Here is a 19,035-nt window from a genome sequence, read left to right on the forward strand (position 1 = left end):
GCGTACAGATGGGAGCCCAAGGAAAGCACCTCTTTCATTAGCCTGTGAGCGGGGAGAAACTGAAAAATGCCAAAGCATCAATCTGCCCCTGTGGAGGTGAGTCTTAAATCCCACAAACGGATTTATCAATCAACACAAGGCCAGGCATTAAAACTTTAAATAATTTCATTCCCGATCTCAACCCGAGGAACCCAAATATTCTGATAGAACATTTTTCTGGAAAAGCACAGAGTCACAGAGGGAAGGGAATTCTGGGGACCTGGGACGCAGCAGCGGCAGCGGCCACACTCAGCACCGGGCCAAGGTGCCACTGCGCTTGCCGGGACGGACTGCCTTTCCCACAGACTCAAGAGGTTGTGCCATTTACTCAGCGCTTGTCCTACCTAGTGTTTTAAGGGCAGGTGGGTTGCAGGAGCAGCTGAATGGGCCTCTGTTCCCAGAAGGCGGGGAGGGGGGGGGCGGGGGGTGATGAGTAGTGGACAAAGCGCATGGGGTGACTGCACAGTGCCTCAATTAGGGGTCGCAGTGCCAGAGCTGAGGACAGTGGGGGTGGGGGACAGACTCTGAGCTGCAACCTAAGCGAATCCAAGGCAGAATGAAGCTCCTTATAATGGCATTTTATTGTAGCTAAATACGCCTCAGCCTAAGGCAAGCAGTTAAGAGATAAGTCCATGTATTTGCACACAAAATTGCAAGGGGATCCATCTGATTTCTAAATTTTAAAATGAGTGGGTTGGTAAAATGGTACTTCAGACTCAGTCGAAAGAACTGCTTGCTTCGGAGTATTTTGTTGCGGGGAAATAAGATCACGTGTTACAAACTGGCACATTTAATTAACATGCAGGAAGGAGGCAACCAATCCATGTCTGTCTGTCTGTCTGTCTGTCTCTCTCTCTCTCTCTCTCTCTCTCTCTCTCTCTCTCTCTCTCTCCTATTCTCTCCCTCCCACTTTCGGGGGGGGGGGGAGCAATGGGAAAAATATCCTCAGTTGAGGACTAACAACAAAGAAAGGTTATTCTACTATACTAATGAAACTTAATGGCTGGATGGGTTATTCCACATGACATTTTAACAGTCATTCAATCAATGAAAAGATAAAGCAATCAATCAGTCACAGAAAGGGGGGGGCAGTATCTGTAGAAGGTGCAGGCCATCTCCCACTCCCATGGGCTTCAGTATAAACTGAAGGTGGGAACTGCCTCAACGCTTTACTTCTCTAGCACACGAACATCTCTCCTTCACATGGTATAGTATGTGGGAATTTGGGGACACGTAATGAAATTAAACAGAATGAAATGAATCTCCCAGATCCCCAGTTCTGTTCTGAAACAAAGGGGAAGACTTCACCAGTACAGACCTTGGGGTACTGGGTGGGCCTTTGCCAACCGACAGAAACACAGAGCCCCAGAGAAGTCAACATCGAGATTCACGCCACTCTCACCTCTTCTTACAGATGCAAGTGTACAAATCAGTGCAAACATCACCCTCCCCCACGGGGCCCCGAGCAGTCTTCTTCCTGCACTGTCCTCCCTGCTTCCACCAGTAAGAGCGGCCCGAGGTGTTCGAACCCGAGCTCCCTGCTCAGAGCACTGCCGGGTCCCGGGCCTGGGCCGACACATGCCGGTTGGGACCTGCCTCGTGGCCCTCACCCAAACGGTGCTGCACCGGGGCAGCTCCCTGCCGTGGTTCCAAGGAGGAGGCCGAGTTGGGGAACGTGTCACTGGGATCAGAAGAGAGGCCAGAGATGAAAGACCCGGCCTCCGCCCTTCCTCCTCCAGAAACACCTGGAATCAGTTTACCTTCTCAGCTCCAGGGACACAGGCCTGCTGTGGCCCTGGAGGGACCCTAAGGTCCTCCGGCCAGCCACCCCCTCCCCTGGCCATCACCTGCTGCCCACCACCCCTTCTACATTCCTGGGCCGCCTGTGACTCCGGGACCTTCTCCAATTCTGGTTTCTCCTTCTGGCTTGTCCTTTATCGCCCCCTGTGGGTCTTGGCCTACATGTCACCTTCCTGTGAGGCCTTCTCAGCCGCCACCCATGCTAAAGCGCTCTTGCTTTCCCCACACCACTCCCAGCTCCCCTCTCTGCTTCCTTTTTCTCCAAAGCATTTACCTTCCAACACAACGCGCATAACTGTTTCCCTTGTAGAATAGGACAGAAACCTCATGAGGACAGAGATGCTTTCTAAGGATTGTTTTGTTCACGCAAGTATCCACAGCGCGGAGGACCAGGTCTGACTGCTAGTAGGTGCTCAGTGAAAATGTGCGAGGTGAATGGAAGGTGTTCTTATCTCACGGGGCTTCAGAAGGGCTTTCAAGGAGCCATATACGCCCTGAACTGAAAGCCAAGTTTTGAGTCTGGGTATTTGTTTTTTTTCTTTCTGGGAAGTGAGTCTACATCCTTCAGTCTCAAAAGTATTTGAGACTCAAAAGAAGGTAAAGAGCTGCTAACACAGAGGCTTGAATTTCACAAGGATTATTACAGGTTTCTTCAAACAACCCATCGACTTCCTTCACAGCTATTTGCTAAACGAGAAACTCTACCCAGGAGGGGTGCGATTACACTGCGTGCTGCTTGCTTCAGAACCCGCAGCTCTGAGGCCAGAGCTTTGACGGGGAATTTTTATGAGCAGATTGTGAATAGGTAGCACTGTCATCCTCATTGTCTGTGAGCCAGAACTCCGGTGAGAATGAATACAAATGTGTTTCACGGATTTGGAGCCAACTCTAATATTCATGCAAAGCTGAAAATAAAGCCTATGTAAGGCCACTACACACATGCATATAGCATGTGAAGATCCAGGGGGGCAGCCGGTTAGGCAAATAGTTACATCCTGTCTAGTCTATCACCTTGGCCCCATTGGGAAATTACCAGGATCTGGTCCCAAAATAACAAAATCCTTCCCTCTTTCCCACCCACACAGTCACCCACCTACTCACTCACCCCCAATTCCAAAACAAAACAAAAACAAGGAAGTCCACAAACAAAATCATCCATCACCTATCAGGTATGCAAACATCACTGTGGAAGAGTCAAAACTGCATCCAACATGGGGCATGGCTTACCTTCTCCTATCATAGAGACCCCCACGGACATGCCCATGAACTTGCTTTTGGTCCATACGTGAGTGTTGATACACAGTCTCTTCTCCTTGCACTCACAGTAGAAGCAGGAGATGGGTGGGTGATGGGATACCTGCTCGGCCACAAACCGTAGCTTGTAGCTTTCCGCAGGCTCCTCGGCAATCAGGTGTTCTTGGCTGGGAGGAGAGTGGGGGGCAGTCCTCTTTGGCTTGACCCTGTCCCTGGGGACCTCCCAGGAGCAGTGAAATGTCTCGCCGATGATAGGGTTGTAAGGCTTCTTGGCCAAGGCCCCCTTGCGGCCCTCGTGGAAGGCGGTGAGATAATACTCCACAAAGCAGATGACTCTCTCCTCCGGTGTGGCTCCCGCAGTGACGGCCAGCAGCAGGTCCGGGTGCGCCATGAAGTCCGCGTACATCTCCAGCAAAGATCGCTTCTCCAGAATGAAGGTGGGGAGCACCACCTGCATTTGGAAGGAGACACAGTCAGACAGGAGTCCCGGCGGTGACGTGGAAGAGTGGAAAGGAAAACCATGAAGGCTGCCACCCATCAAGCAAAGTCACAGGGGCTCAAGCCAGGGGCCAGTGTTTTTCGATATGTACACAAATGACAAATGGTACGGAAGAAACGGAAGTAGCTGCAGCGGCGAATCAACGCCGACCTAACTCTGATGATCTGAGTGATTTTCTTCTTGGCTCCTCTGGGCTAAAACAATGGCCCCCGGTCTCCCCACTGCGGCCACTCTGACCACACGGCTCCCTTTCACTCACTACCTGGTGTGAAGAAAACAGCTTGGAAGGGCTTTCTCATGTTCTTCCTCAATCAGGCACAGCCAGGAGGATGCCCAGTGTGTTCCCACAAACATGGACATTGGGGTTTGCTGGTGGTCAAAGGGGGTCCAGGTAGACCAGGACCCACCATCAGTGAGAGTGTCTATTTGGGGATCTCTGTTAAAAGAGGAGCCCATAAACCCCAACGAGACGCGGGCAGAGTAGGAGGGTGGAAGCCCCTGGCCTGGGGCTCTAGGAGGCAGGGCCAATACCAGGCAAAGGCCCACAGAGTTTCCACGGTGAAGAGGGGCCACTAGGGCCAGAAGAAACGAGCATAAGTTACAAGCAAGTAGGCTGGCACTCAGAGTCTTCCGGTCAATGGGCCGGCATAGGGGTACCCAGGTTTGCTATTGCCCATGCTGCAGGGAAGTAGAAATCTGAGCGGCTCCGACAGGCATGGGACAAAGAAACTCCTCGTTGACACAAAGTGGATCCAAGTGGTCACTCAGGTGCCATATAACCCAAGTGCCTGTAACCCCGCCATTAGGTCACTTAAAGCAAATGAAGGGTGTTCCGAAACTGGGCTGGAGAGCAGGTAACTCACGACTCCTGCTGATATGCAAAGGAGAGAGAGCCTGTTTCTCATCACTCGACAGCGATGTCGAAATGACTAAGTTACTGGGTATCGCAATTCCTCCCTCGCAGCCGCATGACACAGCTCTTTTAGGCCTGGAGCATCTCACATTGCTCCTCCTCGTGTGGAATCGCAGGGTTTGGAAGCTGGAAGCCTGGCCTTGACCTCTAGGCTCCTCCGTGACATCCTCCGAGTGAGGGCAGAGGAGCCACACGAGTTCAAGTTCAAGCAAGTTGACCAAGGTCATGCAGCTGGTGTACATTCCCTCCTTACAGGACCAGGCCTGTCCTTCCTTTACACAGTCCCTAACTCCCATGAGAACGTCTGCCAGGGGCACATCCCTGATCGTGAATACCATGGCTTACAGGTCTGTAGCCCTGTCTCCATTTCAGCTCACTAAGACCCCTCCTTGCCAAGCATGTAGATACAATGGGAGACAGATGTGCTGAGAGAAAGAGACAGACTGACAGGCATGAGATTAGCCAAGCACCGAGATTTCAGAGGAAACTGGGGGAGGCCCGGCCCACTGCAGAGATGAGGTTGGTATCGTTTTTAATGTTGTTCTATCTTTCATTTAAAAACTGTGTCAAGAGGAAAATGTTCCTGTGTTAAGCAAAAAAGCAACCAGATGTAAAATTAAACATGTAACACCATCTAAGAATCATAAAAAGACCCTGAATGCTAGCCTATCTGTCTTGGATGATAGAACTGAATGACTTTTATGCTTTTTCTGAGTATCTTTCTGCTTTGCTTTTATAATGTACCGGAAGAAGAAACATTCTTTAAAATACAACCATCAAATGAAAGGAGATTTCCTAATTTCCCTTCTGCCACAACCTGACAAAACTGAGAATCTCAAGGATCTGAGCCGGAAAAGTACATCCTGGCTCAGAATGGCTTTCAGATGCCACTGTTACCGCTGCCTGGGCCTTTCTGTGGGACAGGTCGTCACTCAGCCCATCGCCATGCTCTCCGCGGCTGCTCTTCCCGGCGGCTGGCTGTTCTCCCGGGGCCTCCCCCCACCGGTGGCTGATGGCAGAGTAAAGAAGAAAGACAAGTCCGGCTGGCGTGGCTCAGTGGGTGAGCATTGGCCTAGGAACCAGGAGGTCATGGTTTGATTCCTGGTCAGGGCATATGCCCGGGTTGCGGGTTTGGATCCCCAGTGTGGAGCATGCAGGAAGCAGCCAATCAGTGCTTCTCTCTCATCATTGCTGTTTCTATCTCTCTCTCCCTCTCCCTTCCTCTCTGATCAATAAAAATAATTTTTTTTTAAAAAAGCAGAGAGGCGTAATAACCCCACACATTCACCATCTCTCCTTCTCCTGCCCCCTCAGGGCCACTCAAGTTCTCCCCTAAGAATTACTCCAGACAGGCTACGCAGGTTAGGGACTCTGGCCTTCAGTAGCCTGGGAAAACCCTTCAATGAGGCGAAATCAATTAGAAAGAAAAGTCACAAATGTCCACATCACCAGACTGTCCCCAAATCATTCCACATCCTGCTCTCTCCCTTCCGGAGCCCAGGGGACCCTCTGATCAGGAGGCAAGCCAGGAAGGGAGCAGGCAGGATTACAGCGAGGTGGTCAGCCCTGACACACAGAACTCCAAGTGAAGGTGGCTCTACCACTTTGACTCGTGCATGGCCACCATGAAAACAGTAGGGAGGGTCCTCTCATAATTAAAAATGGAACTGCCTTATGACCCAGCGATTCCACTTCTGGAAATATATCTGAAGAAACCTGAAACACTAATTTGAAAGAATATATGCAGTCCTATGCTCATAGACGTATTACTTGTAATAGCCAAGATATGGAAGCAACTGAAGCACCCATCAATAAACGAGTGCATAAAAGAGCTGTGATGATATAGATATAGATAGATATAGATATAGATACAGATATAGATATAGATATAGTTATTACTTAGCCATAAAACATCTTACTATTAGCGACAGCATGGAATGACTTAGAGGGTATTATGCTAAGTGAAATAAGTCAGTCAGAGAAAGGCAATTACTGATAATATCAATTATATGTGAAATCTAAAGAACAGACTAAATGGACAAACAAAGTTGAAACAGACTCATAGATACAGAGAACAGACACATTTGCCAGAGGGGAGGCGGGGGTGGGAGACTGGGTGGAAAAGGTGAGAGGATTAAGAAGTACAGATTGGTAGCTACAAAACAGTCAGGGGGTAGAAAGTACAGCATAAGGAATACAGCCAACAATACTGTAATAACTATGGTGTCATGGGTACTGGAAATATCAGGGGAACACTTTGTAAAGTGTGTGACTGCTAACCACTGTGCTGTACACCTGAAGCGAATACAAAATACTGAATGTAAACTGTAGTTGAAAAATAAATTTTTTTAAATAGAAAGAAAGGGCATGCACAGCGACCCCTCTGGAAAAGTACAGCTGCAGCTTCCTAACTAGTCTTCACTTCCTGTCATGCCCACCCTTACTCCTCTCCACACCACAGCCAGTCTTCTAACATCTCTACAAGAGGTAAGGTTGAATCTAGCCCCCCAACTCCCTCTTGTCTCACATGACCCGTCACTGCAGCCCCAGCCCTCCCTTACAAGCTCCCCTTCCCCGACACATTCACCCGTTTCCCTGTTCTGCCCTCTCCTGCCTTGTCTAAATGACACAGCTACTCAGCTCAAGAGTAACCTCTATGAAGCTTTTCCCAGCAGCTCCTGCTGCCAAGGCTAAACCAACAACCTCCTCCTTCGTATCTTCACGGAGCCCCACACTCATCTCCATCACAGCACCCACAATGCTCTTTTTGCTCTTATTAAAGCTATAAAGAGGATTGGGACAATCTGGGGAACTTTTACGATGGGCCATAGATGAAACAGTTTGGCAGCAATGTTAAATTTCCCAAGTGTGACAAACGTATTGTGTAAGAGAAATGTGCTATTGTTCGAGGATACTCATCACAACACACTCCGAAATGCTTCATCAAAAACACACATACACATAGATAGGCACAGAGGGGGAGAGAGGGAAATGGAAGGAGGCAGTGGAGAAGGAGAGAGGAAAGAAGGGAGAAGAAATAAATGCCAAGTAGCAAAATGTTAACTGGCCAATAAAGGTGATACATGGAAGATCACTGTACTATTCTTGCAACTCTACTGTAGATTAGAAAATGTACAATAAAAAAAAGATTGGGAGGAAAAAGAAAAAAAAAAGGCTCTACTAGAGATGCAATATCTGAGAACTTACCCATTTTCCAAGACAACCCTCCCGAAATTACAGACTCAGGGAGTATGATCTCACAGCCTACGCCAAGCCCAACCCACCAGCTAGGTTTCTGCCCTTGACAATGGCGCTGAGGCTTTGTCTGAGATGGGAAAAGCAGAATACCTGGGGAGACGGAGCGGATGGGCTGGGAGTGGGGCGACTGTTTCCCCTTTCATCTCGGTATGTTCTGATGGTGTTTGTGCAGAACACCGGACAGGTGCCTTTCAAAACCAGCACCTTGAACGCGCCGGGCAAGATATCACACTTTTCATTAAAGCAGATTTCTCTCTCTCATATGATCTGCCTTCGCAAATAAGTCACTTAATCATCCGTTTCTTGGGCGGGGGACACCGGAGATCGAGCCAGGAATTGGTGAGTACTAATTGGGCTGTCTGCCTCCAACGGAGCGGTGAGTGATGGCCCAGCTGTACAGATGATGGCGTCCAAATGGCTAGAATCAGTGCTGCAGATTTATGGAGCCATCAATAAGGGCTGCCTTTTCTCCCATTAACATAATTAAGACAATGAACTACTTTGGGGAAAGGGAACAAAAGAGAAGATCTACACTCAGGACTCAGAGAACGATTAATTACATTTACAGCTGCATCCATCTAGAAGTAACTTCAGGCAGGGCCCTAAGAAACTTTGAAATAACCCATTGTCCACCAAGAAAGTCAAAGTGCCCCCAGAAAGAGGGACAGTCCCTTCCCATCAGGGGGAACCACAGGCCTCTTCCAAGGAAGTCCCAGAGCGGGTGCGATTTTCTCCAAAGAAACATCCGTTAACTTCATAACCTTGAGAATTACCTACATAATACAGCACCCTGTCCTCAGCCTGGCAAACCTACCCAGTGCAAATAAGCAAACAGAGAGAGGCCAAGACCACCCTCCGAGATGGACCTATGCAATCCTTTAAGGAAACCAGGGGAAACACACACAAAAACCCAACCTGACAAAATAAAGGGTAGGTAATTCACTGCCAGGAAGAGTTAGCTGCACCTGTACCAACCAGCGGGTTTGTTTCTCTGCACGTGGACAATGAAATTGGATCACCAACAAGGTTGCCTTCTGGGGACTAGCTAAGCTGTGAAAGCGAGTGACAGCAGCAGCAGGTCACGCCTCGGTGTGCACAATGGCCTCGCTCTGGCTCCACTGTTTTCCTCCCTCCTGACTTCTCCCTGTGGCCACTGGGTCGTATCTATCTCCACAGGCCGTCTTTTTTTTTTTTTTTAATATATTTTATTGACTTTTTACAGAGAGGAAGGGAGAAGGATAGAGAGTTAGAAACATCAATGAGAGAGAAACATCGATCAGCTGCCTCCTGCACACCCCCCACTGGGGATGTGCCCACAACCAAGGTACATGCCCTTGACCAGAATCGAACCTGGAACCCTTCAGTCCACAGGCCGACGCTCTATCCACTGAGCCAAACCGGTCAGGGCATCCATAGGCCCTCTTTAACCTTCTCTAGGACACAGCAGGAAACAAGAGTATCCTCTCCTGAAGTTTCCTTATCATCTCCTCGGCCTTTTCTGGCGCTCCCCTGCCCTGTAAGTCACAGCTCCCGCAAGAAAGCAAATGGCAAGGCGCACGCTCTGAGGATGAGCATGAATCTCCTTTCCAGTTATTCCTGGAAGAGCCAGACTGGGCTGCAACTCTGAGCTCGTCCCCTCGGCTTTCCCAGTCTCCCCACAAGGAAAAGATGATGAGCCGGGAAGGCTGAGAGATGGCACCCAAACCACCGGCCACGGACCCAGTGGGACACGCCGACCTACCTTGGTCAAATCCATTCCAAGTTTGAGCTGCGAGATGAGATGAAGAATTACACTGCGCTGATCCTCCATGACGCCCAGTTCTGCCTCTTCCTTATCTTCAGTGTCACTTTTTTCATCTTCGGACAAAACCAATTCAGGGCCTGAGTTCGGCTACAAAAAGATCATCAATAAAAATCACCAGTGGTTCCAGCAGAAGGGAGCAGCACAGCACTCGAACCCATATGCTTGGCAATGACAGAGGGAGCCCGGTTCTGACTCAGGAAGTCTCTCTGTAAGCCAGTCCTATTGGCCATGGGGTGGAGGATGACCCTTTTGGGGATGCAGGCCATCCTTAGCTACTGCACATGCCCTCTGATCTCCCCGTCACCTCTTATGACTGAGCCTTCTGGCCGAAGGACTTCCCCTGACAAGAAAGATCCCTGCCCTTTAAGAAATGATAACGTTCAGGAATGAGCCCCCTTAACCCTTGGCCATTCCCAAACAATATTCTCCTATTAACTTGCACAACCCAGGACACTTTATATCTAATATAATTTTTTCTATGTTTAAGAAAAGGTCTGATACCCTAGGGATGGGCTGAAATTACCTTATTTTATGAGAAAATTTACCCTCAACTGTTTTACATCAATTAATATCACAACAGCAAGTGTGAAAAGTGAGTTGGCATTCATCTAGGGAGGGGGGCAAAAATGAAAATGTCAAGACCAACTCTGAGGCTTTCTAAGAATGCTGAGATACATGCTGGCCACCAAATCCTGCTTTCCTCATGCAAGTTTATTAATTCAATTGCTCAGTTCCATTTTTCCAAGAACATAAAAAAAAACACCTCAACAATAGGCAAGTTAATAAACAAAATGTGCAAAAGGGAATGACTGAGCACAAAGTTTTCAATACCCAAGAACCAAGCACTCTGGCGACCATGTCACGCTGTCTGCAGAACTCTGTTGAATAAAAGTAACCATTGCACACTTACCTATGGTCTTATGATACTTGTTTTCATGTAAACAAAAACACTGCATACAACATTATACAATCGTTCCTAATGAACGGTCAGACACAGTGAAGTCAGCATACAGCAATGCAGGGCGCAAAGGCATTACATACAAAAGCGTACAGACGTGCCCAAATGTCCACGCAAAAACGAACGATTTATAAACCTCACTGGACAGAACGATCTCATTTTATTTAATGGCGCTTCCATCCGCAAAGGTGTCTCCGTGATCGAGGTGGTTGCAATCGTCTGGCCGAACAGACGCCTGCTGGCCCTCCTTACCAGCACGCCAGAGGAAACACGGTACCCCCTGCCCCGGGGCAGGCATTTTTAAAATTTGAAATTAAAATTTTCCAAGTCTTCTCCGAGTAACCCCACTTCTGGGCTGACAGTGGGGCAGCCTCAGTGATGCCCAGGGGGCTTTCCCCAGCCAAGAGTTGGGTTTCCTCCATCGCAATGTGTGACATCCTTGGCAAGTGCCTTTGCCAGAATATACTGAGGGCGCCGGGCTCCATCCTGGTTCAGAGGAGACTAACCGGGCTCCATCCTGGTTCAGAGGAGACTAACCGGGCTCCATCCTGGTTCAGAGGAGACTCACCGGAGGGATATCTGGGGACTCCGGGCTGCCCTGATTCCATGCTGGGAAGTCAGAGAACTCAGACACAATCCTTTCAGTGGCAAACGTGCTGCTGATGCTACTTTTTTAAAAAATATATTTTTTATTGATTTCAGAGAGGGAGGGGAGGGGGAGGGGGAGGGAGAGGGAGAGGGAGAGGGAGAGGGAGAGGGAGAGGGAGAGGGAGAGGGAGAGGGAGAGGGAGAGGGAGAGGGAGAGGGAGAGGGAGAGGGAGAGGGAGAGGGAGAGGGAGAGGGAGAGGGAGAGGGAGAGGCATCAATGATGAGAGAGAATTATCAATCGGCTGCCTCCTGCTCGCCCCACACACAGGGGATGAGCCTGCAACCCAGGCATGTACCCTGACCGGGAATCAAACTGTGATCTCCTGGTTCACAGTCCATGCTCAACCACTGCGCTATGCCAGCCAGGCAGTTGCTACTTCTTTGTGGTGACCTAGTAAGCGGTAATTTGTACCAACAGACCTCCCCTCAACCCAGGGCAGCTGGGGGAGGAGAGGGCGATGCCTGGGCATCTTTCTTTGGGAGGAAAACGGGCAATCACAAACAAATCAAGGCACCGTCATGCACCCAAGGGGGTGGGGGTGGCGTGCAAAGTCCTTAAACATCTCGACAACAAAGGTAGCTACATTTTGAGAGCAATTATTCCTGCTTGAAATTAGTTGTTTTCACAAAGTACTGATTGCAAGCTAAACAAATCAATAGCTCAAGTGAGGCAGCGTAAGGTTTCTGAAGCAAAGAATGATCCTTTCTTCTGAAAATGTGAATTCCCGTTTGCCCACAAGCCGGTACACAGAGAACTCGCCATCCTGCCCACTCCCTGCCCCACTCAGTGCTACGTGCTCACCTCCTCCTGCTGTCTGCCTGACCTGAAAATTAAACCCAGCTCGCCCCCCATTCCAGTAACCAAGGAAGCCTTTAGCAAGACCCGTGATACTGAGAACATGCGTGAACGTGCACACGAGCCTCTCCAGCTCTTCCCACCCCACGCAACAACACGTCTCCTCTGTGTCTGACGATGACTCTCAGAGACACTGGCTCCCGCAGAGAGGATGAAGGCTGGTACACGGGCCCCAGAAATTGGCTCACGCCAGGTGACTTGGGGCCAGAGCCCCTGGGGCCCTGAAGTCCTGCCAAGGAAGAAAGGCCGAGGGGAGCCCGACACACATCTGTGTCCTTGGCAAGCAGTGCCCTACGCGGAAACACAGACCCAGCAATCGTTCTGTCTCCCACGCTTCTGAGAGCTCGCCCTGTCTCTTACAGGATGCTTTGCAAAAAATTCTCTTGCCCAACCTCAAGTAAACAATCAGGGGCTTAAAAAAAAAAAAAAGAAGCTGGTTTCATTCACCACATTGTTAGTGAACATCTTAGATCAGTGGTCGCCAACCGGTGGTCCATGGACCACTGGTGGTCCGTGAGGTCTCAAAGGCTGGCGACCGCTGTCTTAGATGATACCCACAATCCCACCCTCACTGGAACTCAGTCCTTTGCAGGAAGGTGAGACCACCCTCTGTTTTGGGTCTAAATTGAGGGCATTGCGTAGGCGTAGATAGAACTGTGGGACTCATTTAGAAGGGTGTCTATTGGCAACGTAAATATGTCAACACCCACAAAGCACCTGAGAGCAAGCACTGCAAGAAACAGAAGGCTTGGCCCAGCCCATGTGGCTCAGTGGTTGAGTGTCAACCTATGAACCAGGAGCTCACAGTTTGATTTCCAGTCAAGGCACATGCCTGGGTTGCAGGCTCGGTCCCCAGTAGGGGGCGTGCAGGAGGCAGCTGATCAGTGATTCTCATCATTGATGTTTCTATCCCTCTCTCCCTCTCCCCTCCTCTCTCTGAAATTAATAATAATAATAATAATAATAATAATAATAATAATAAAAGAAATGGGCAGTTTAGAGCCAGGCTTGGAAGGAGTTTTAAAGACAGAAGGCCTTCTTTTCTTTTGGGGTCCAGGTTTGTTGATTCTGCTACTCTGATGTGAAATCCAAAACAGCGCAAATGGGCACTGGCTCGCAGTCTGTTTTCCATAATCAGGCCCACATTCTCACCCTCCCTCTCCCAGAGCTCTGCTTCTGTCCGGGGGGGCCCCGCATGCCCACACCCTGTGGTCCCTATGGATTTCTGCTTGTAAAGTGATGACAGCTGCCTTGAGGTGGTCAAAGGTGGCAGAACTGTTTCTCCATCTCAGAAGAAACTGAAAATGAGAAATGGTTTTCTAATGCTGAGAAACTTCATGAGACTTAAGAAGAATCTTTAAATACCCCATCCCCCAGAGATCTTTGCAAATGAGCCAGCTCAGCCATAAAAAATGTAGCCAAACTCAAAGATAAAATGCAATTAAAATGTGTTTGAAAGAGAAGCAGGCTTTGGAATAATGAGGTTCTTAATAAAAACAAAAATTATGACTCAGTATTTCTACCACGTGAACAACTCGGGGCTACAAAAATCAAGTGACTCATCATGCCTATTAGCAAACGTGGGTAGGGACAAGAAATGTGACGAGGAGCAAAAGGCCAAAGCAGCAGGCTGGGGTTTGGGGACCACTCCTTGGTAGCTTAGCGTGACCTGTGCCCCAGAACAAGGGTTCTTAATCTGGGCCCTACGGACACTCCTTAAGATATCTATCACAGCCCTTGATGTTTTATATAAAAATTGTATGTCCGGGCATTTTTCTGGAGAGAAGGGATCCCTGCTGATCTTGGATTCTTAGAAGTGTGTCTGGCCCTGGGCTGACCTCTGGGCCTCTCAAGAACCAAAGGGTCTGAGATCATGTAAGAGGGAGAGACTCTAATGGTAGGAAGCGGTCCAATCAGACAGTCTCAGCATCTGCAGATGCACCCCCCCGCCCCCCGCCCTTAACCACACCTCCACTTCTCATCCAGCAGGGAGCAGCACACCCATGAGACTATGGTGAGGCCCAAACCAGAAGCAAAAGTGTGACTTGTGTTCCACAATCGTCTTCTCCAAGGGGGCACCAGTGTAGGGGACACACTGCTCTCATCTCTTTAACAAAAACCTGATTTTTTTCAATACAAATGTAAATTCCAAGCAAGACTGGCATTCCAATCTATTCTATTCAACACATATGTAATTTAACTACACTTTGGGTCCGTTCCAAGAAAAACCAGAAACAGACATTTATCTTCAGAGTCCATTCATTTCCTTACCGCAGGCCCCACTCCACCCCCCAATCCCCCGCTCCTCAAATCTACTCCCCCTTCCTGGGCCTCACTCCTATTTTCCTTTTCTCACACAGTGCACATCCAACCCATTCTTCTTTCTCCACAATGACCTTCTCTTCTTTCTTAACTAAAACCTGGTGCTCAGAGAAGTGGAGCCAATATAAGCAGTTTGACCTACTAATGTCCTCTTGATTTATAAATGCCTATTAACCTAGGGTCTTAACTCCAAGGGCTGAATCCTCAGATTTGAACCATTTTGGGAGGCCTGTGTGGTGGCATAACCAACTTTTGAAGAAGCCCTTTTCCTGTTGAGCAGGGAGTAAGTCCGTGCCAGAGCCATTACATCACAGACATACAGGTGCCAGGGGTCTACACGGATTAAGTGGGCTCCTACAGCGTGGTCTTCTGCCCAAGTCAATAAGCGTCATCAGAAAAACAAAACTCACGGAATTAAACTGATCTGTCACTATCCTGAAAGTCCACCTGAGCCAGGACAGAAAACACAGCCAGCGAGGGCAAAAACATCCAACTCTCGTCCGGCAGCGAGCACACTGCAGCGCCATCGTTTTAAAGCCTGGCATCTCTCCCCGCATACTGCTTGCTACCTTGGCATGGAGGCATGGGGTGAACTGAGTCATACCAAAGAGCCTGGATATTGAAGGACAAAAAGCAAAAATTGTGCAGATAATGTCTTTATGGGAAAATGGGGAAACCCAGCCATGTCAAGGAGGAAATCTAGTATTCTGAGGACCACAGAAAGGTGGGGATGGAGAAGACCCAAAGCACTACCCTCGATGTACTCAAATGAGAGAAACATCATGATATACAGCAGCCTAGGCCAAGGAATAACCAGGGAATGTGTGTCCTCCTATGTAACTTACTTCTCATCCCACAACTACACAGAACATGCAATCACATGCAGGAATGGCCACCAGGGCAAGTCTGCTTCTGTTTCCTGGGGAATAAGAGTCAATAGAAGTTGATTTGCCAGAAAATGAAAGGTTCTAGGAAAAGAGAAATGTGAAGTTGAAACATGGATACGGGTTAGGGGGCCAGAGAGATGGGAAGAATAGGTAAGTGACAGACCAAGGAGAAGAATAAAGAAACACGGCGACTACTGGAGGAGAAGCAAGGCATCCAAGTGTCTCGGACAGGGATGGGGAACCTTTTGTCTGCCAAGGGCATTTGGGTATCTATAACATCATTCACGGGCCATACAAAGTTATCAGCTTAAAAATGAGCCTGCTATATTTGGTCACACATTTAATTAACTCGCTCCTAATGCCTTGGCAGGGCCAGACCAAATGATTTCACGGACCTTATACAGGCCACAGGGTAGATGTTCCCCACCTCTGGTCTAAGAGGTACAGGTGCCCAGGGACCAACTACTGAACCAATTTGGGGGGGGGGGCGGTTCTAACGAAAATGGTATTACTGTCGTTGATGACATTTATGGAATCCATAAAACCAAGGATTTAGTCCCTTTTCCCTCTAGTCATTTTCTTTCTCATTTCAATATTCACAGCATATTTAACCAAAGTATCACAATCATTCCGTGATCCTCATAGTGTATCTTCATATTAGTAATATTTTACATCCTAAGAAGTCCCCTCTCACAGCCCCAGGTCACGAACACTGGTGTCGCTGCCCTCGGAGACCCAGTCCAGCTTTGTACCCAAGTCAATGACATCCGCCCAGCGTGGAGTGCACGAAAATGGCCCGCAGTCCAGTGAATTCCACTTGGCATTTTGTCCCTCATCATCCCCCAGGAAGAAATGGTTATCGCATGACTATCAAGTGCAGAGCCCTCTCTCTCACGTGCTGGGGAAAACCATTTCCCCTGAGGACACACGCAGATGTAATGTTTTTTTATAGGAATGGAAGAGTGGCTGCTCCTGAAGACCTACTGTCCTTCCCACGCTAGCACAGGGGGGGTGTCCTCAGGAACTGTCTCTTTAGCGCCTGCCTCTTAATTCCCCCAGAGGAGGCCATCCGTGCTGGGCGGAGGGCCTCTCAGTTGACTGGATGATGCTCTCTTCTGGTCAGAAATTCTACCAAAGAGCTTGTGGTCGGACACACGTCTTCGGATGGTGTGTCTAGTCCAGCGGATGCGCCCTGGCCCTGGTGCAGGGCAGCTGTCTCGTGTAATATCTTCTGTCTCAAACATCCTTGTATTCTGTGTGGAGCCACATCCAAAGCCGGGTGGCCAACTGTGCGCTGAAGGCCACCACCCTATTTAGGGGACGTTGTCTTGGAGGTAGGTACAATGAGGTCACTGTTGGGGGAAGGGGGGACCCGACGGAGACGTTGTCTCTCATCCTTAAGAGGTTCGAGCACAGGCATGTCCACACAGTATGGTCCCAGCTGCCATTTTGGAGATGTGAGTTGGTGGCCACTGACATCACAATCCTTCGGCTGCCTCCCAGGGGCGGCGCGGCTGTCTTGCTCTAACCACACATACACACACACTTGCCACACTTGGCTCTCATAGACTGGAAGGACAGAGGCTCCTCCTGAGCCAAGGGGCCGACCTGCAGAGAGGGTGAAGTTTCAGTAAAGCACGCCCTGGAAGGCAGAAGGACAGCATCAGCCGAGACAGTCGGGAATAATCCTACCCGTCGGGGCTCCTTTCAAAACATTCCAGGGGAGCATTCAGAGGAGGCGGCAGCATCAGCCCTTTTCTCATTTCCACATTATCTGCTTGGAAACCCAATGAAAGCAACAAAGAGAGGAACTGGGAAGGAACAAAGACAATCTAAAGAAAGGACCACAACGTACAAGCAAGCAGCAGCAGCAGATGCAGTGGTGGCTTCTGACGCAGCCCAGCGAGAGTCCCGCCACCCACGTGCAGGAACCGAGAGGCCACAAGCCACAGCTGAGTCCCTTGGGCACCGACGTCTAGCACTGGCACACCACATCCGGCACTGAGTTACGGCCTGGCCAGGGCTGGGCGGGACTTCCTGAGAGCGAAGCTGGGCGGGGTTGAGGGGCAGGGTCGCCACAGCCCTGGGTGCCGCACTGCAGCATGGGCCACATTTCCAAACTCGCAGGAAGCTTGTTAGCACAGGGATCAAAGACACGCTAGGAAAAGAAAGAGGCCACAAAAACAGAAGCACACAATCCCGGAGCCCTGGGAGGCATCGAAGCATAAAGGGCGAGCGCCGAGCTTCGGTGCAGAGGCGGCCCTGAGTGTAAATGCTGCATGCACTACCTCCCGCCCGTCAGGCCCAGGGTCCTCGTCTGTGAAACGGAGGCGGAACCACCCACAGCTCAGAGGAAATGCCTAGCAAACGCCACTGCTCTGTGGCCTCTGGCTTTCGCACTGGGTACGTGGTGGTACCCGTGGGCTTGTGGATCTAGAAGCCACTGCTAAAGCGCCCGCCACCTCCTCCTGGGCCCCTCCTTTCGGCAGCACTGGAAGCTGTATGATGCAGCCCACGCTCCTTTCCCAGGCCCCCCAGCAGTGAGGACACTCAGGACTCTGGACCTGCAAAAGGTCCAGGGCCCCCAAATAGGCCATGGCCCTGACCTCCAGGTCCTGGATCTGGGGCTCCCCCAGGAGGGAACTCACAGAAATGTCCAAGAAAGTCTCAGCCAAGTGCACAGCAGATCCAGGAACCACAAGAGACAAACACAAGCAGCAAGGACGGTGAATCAGAGAGGCAGGCCATCAACCAGCCCCAGAAGACCAGCTACGGTCTGGAGTGACAGGAGCAGGGGACCTGCCACCCATGTGGCCACGTTCCCTAGAGCAGCGGTCGCCAACTGGTGGTCCGTGGACCACTGGTGGTCCGTGAGGTCTGAAAGGTTGGTGAACGCTGCTCTAGAAGGCCCGGGAAAGGTAAGGAAGGAACTCATTTGAGATCCATGCTAGCCTTCCTGGCCACTGGTAAGAGGAAAAGCAAAGGGTTAAGACATAGGGTGCGCTCCCATCAGCAGATGAATGGATTAGAAAACTGTGGTACATCTACACAATGGAATTCTATGCTGCTGTAAAAAAGAAGGAATTCTTACCATTTGCAGCAGCATGGATGGAACTGGAGAGCATTATGCTAAGTGAAATAAGCCAGTCAATGAAAGATAAATACCACATGATCTCACTCATTTATGGATAATAAAGACCATTATAAACTGATGAAAAAAAATAGATACAGAGGCAGAGCAGCATTAAACAGACTGTCAAACTACAGTAGGAAGGCCGGGGAGGGTTGGGGGGCAAAAGGTGGGGGTTAAGAGATCAACCGAAGGACTTGTATGCATGCATATAAGCATAACCAATGGACACAAGACACTGGGGGGTAGGAGAGGCCGGGGGAATGTCAAGGGGGGGAAAAGGAGACATATGTAATACTTTAAGCAATAAAAAAAATAAAAAGGCTAAGCTGATAAAAATAAAGACATAGGGTGCGCTGAGTGGAGAGCAGGCCCCAGGTCTGTGAGAGTTCCCATCACCCCAGCCGCCTCGGATGCCCCCAATTAGCAAAGCACCACATTCAGTATTGGAATATATGGATGGCCTAGATGGTTTGGCTCAGTGCATAGAGCATCAGCCTGTGGACTAAAACGTTGCTGGTTCAATTCCAGTAAAGGACACATACCAGGGTTGCGGGCTCAATCCCCAGTAGGGGGTGCTCAGGAGGCGGCCGGTCAATGATTCTTTTTCAGCATTGATGATTTTCTCTCTCTCCCTCTCCCTTCCTCTCTGAAATCAATAAAAATA

At 49.6% G+C, this 19,035-nt stretch overlaps 1 protein-coding gene across 1 annotated transcript in view; it reads right to left on the reverse strand.

Annotated features, from left to right (window-relative positions):
- The window catches only part of OSBPL10 (oxysterol binding protein like 10), a gene marked incomplete at its 5' end in the record, with an annotated part of 140,511 nt that overhangs the window by 10,270 nt on the left and 111,206 nt on the right, over window positions 1-19,035 (reverse strand). The window contains 2 exons of the mRNA XM_081105572.1: window positions 3,067-3,544; window positions 9,505-9,654. Of these exons, the coding sequence (XP_080961698.1) occupies window positions 3,067-3,544; window positions 9,505-9,654 (628 nt within the window). The remainder of the gene's footprint in view (window positions 1-3,066; window positions 3,545-9,504; window positions 9,655-19,035) is intronic.

This window comes from Myotis nattereri (genome assembly GCF_964212035.1).
Source record: "Myotis nattereri genome assembly, chromosome: 14".
Lineage (NCBI taxonomy): Eukaryota > Metazoa > Chordata > Mammalia > Chiroptera > Vespertilionidae > Myotis > Myotis nattereri.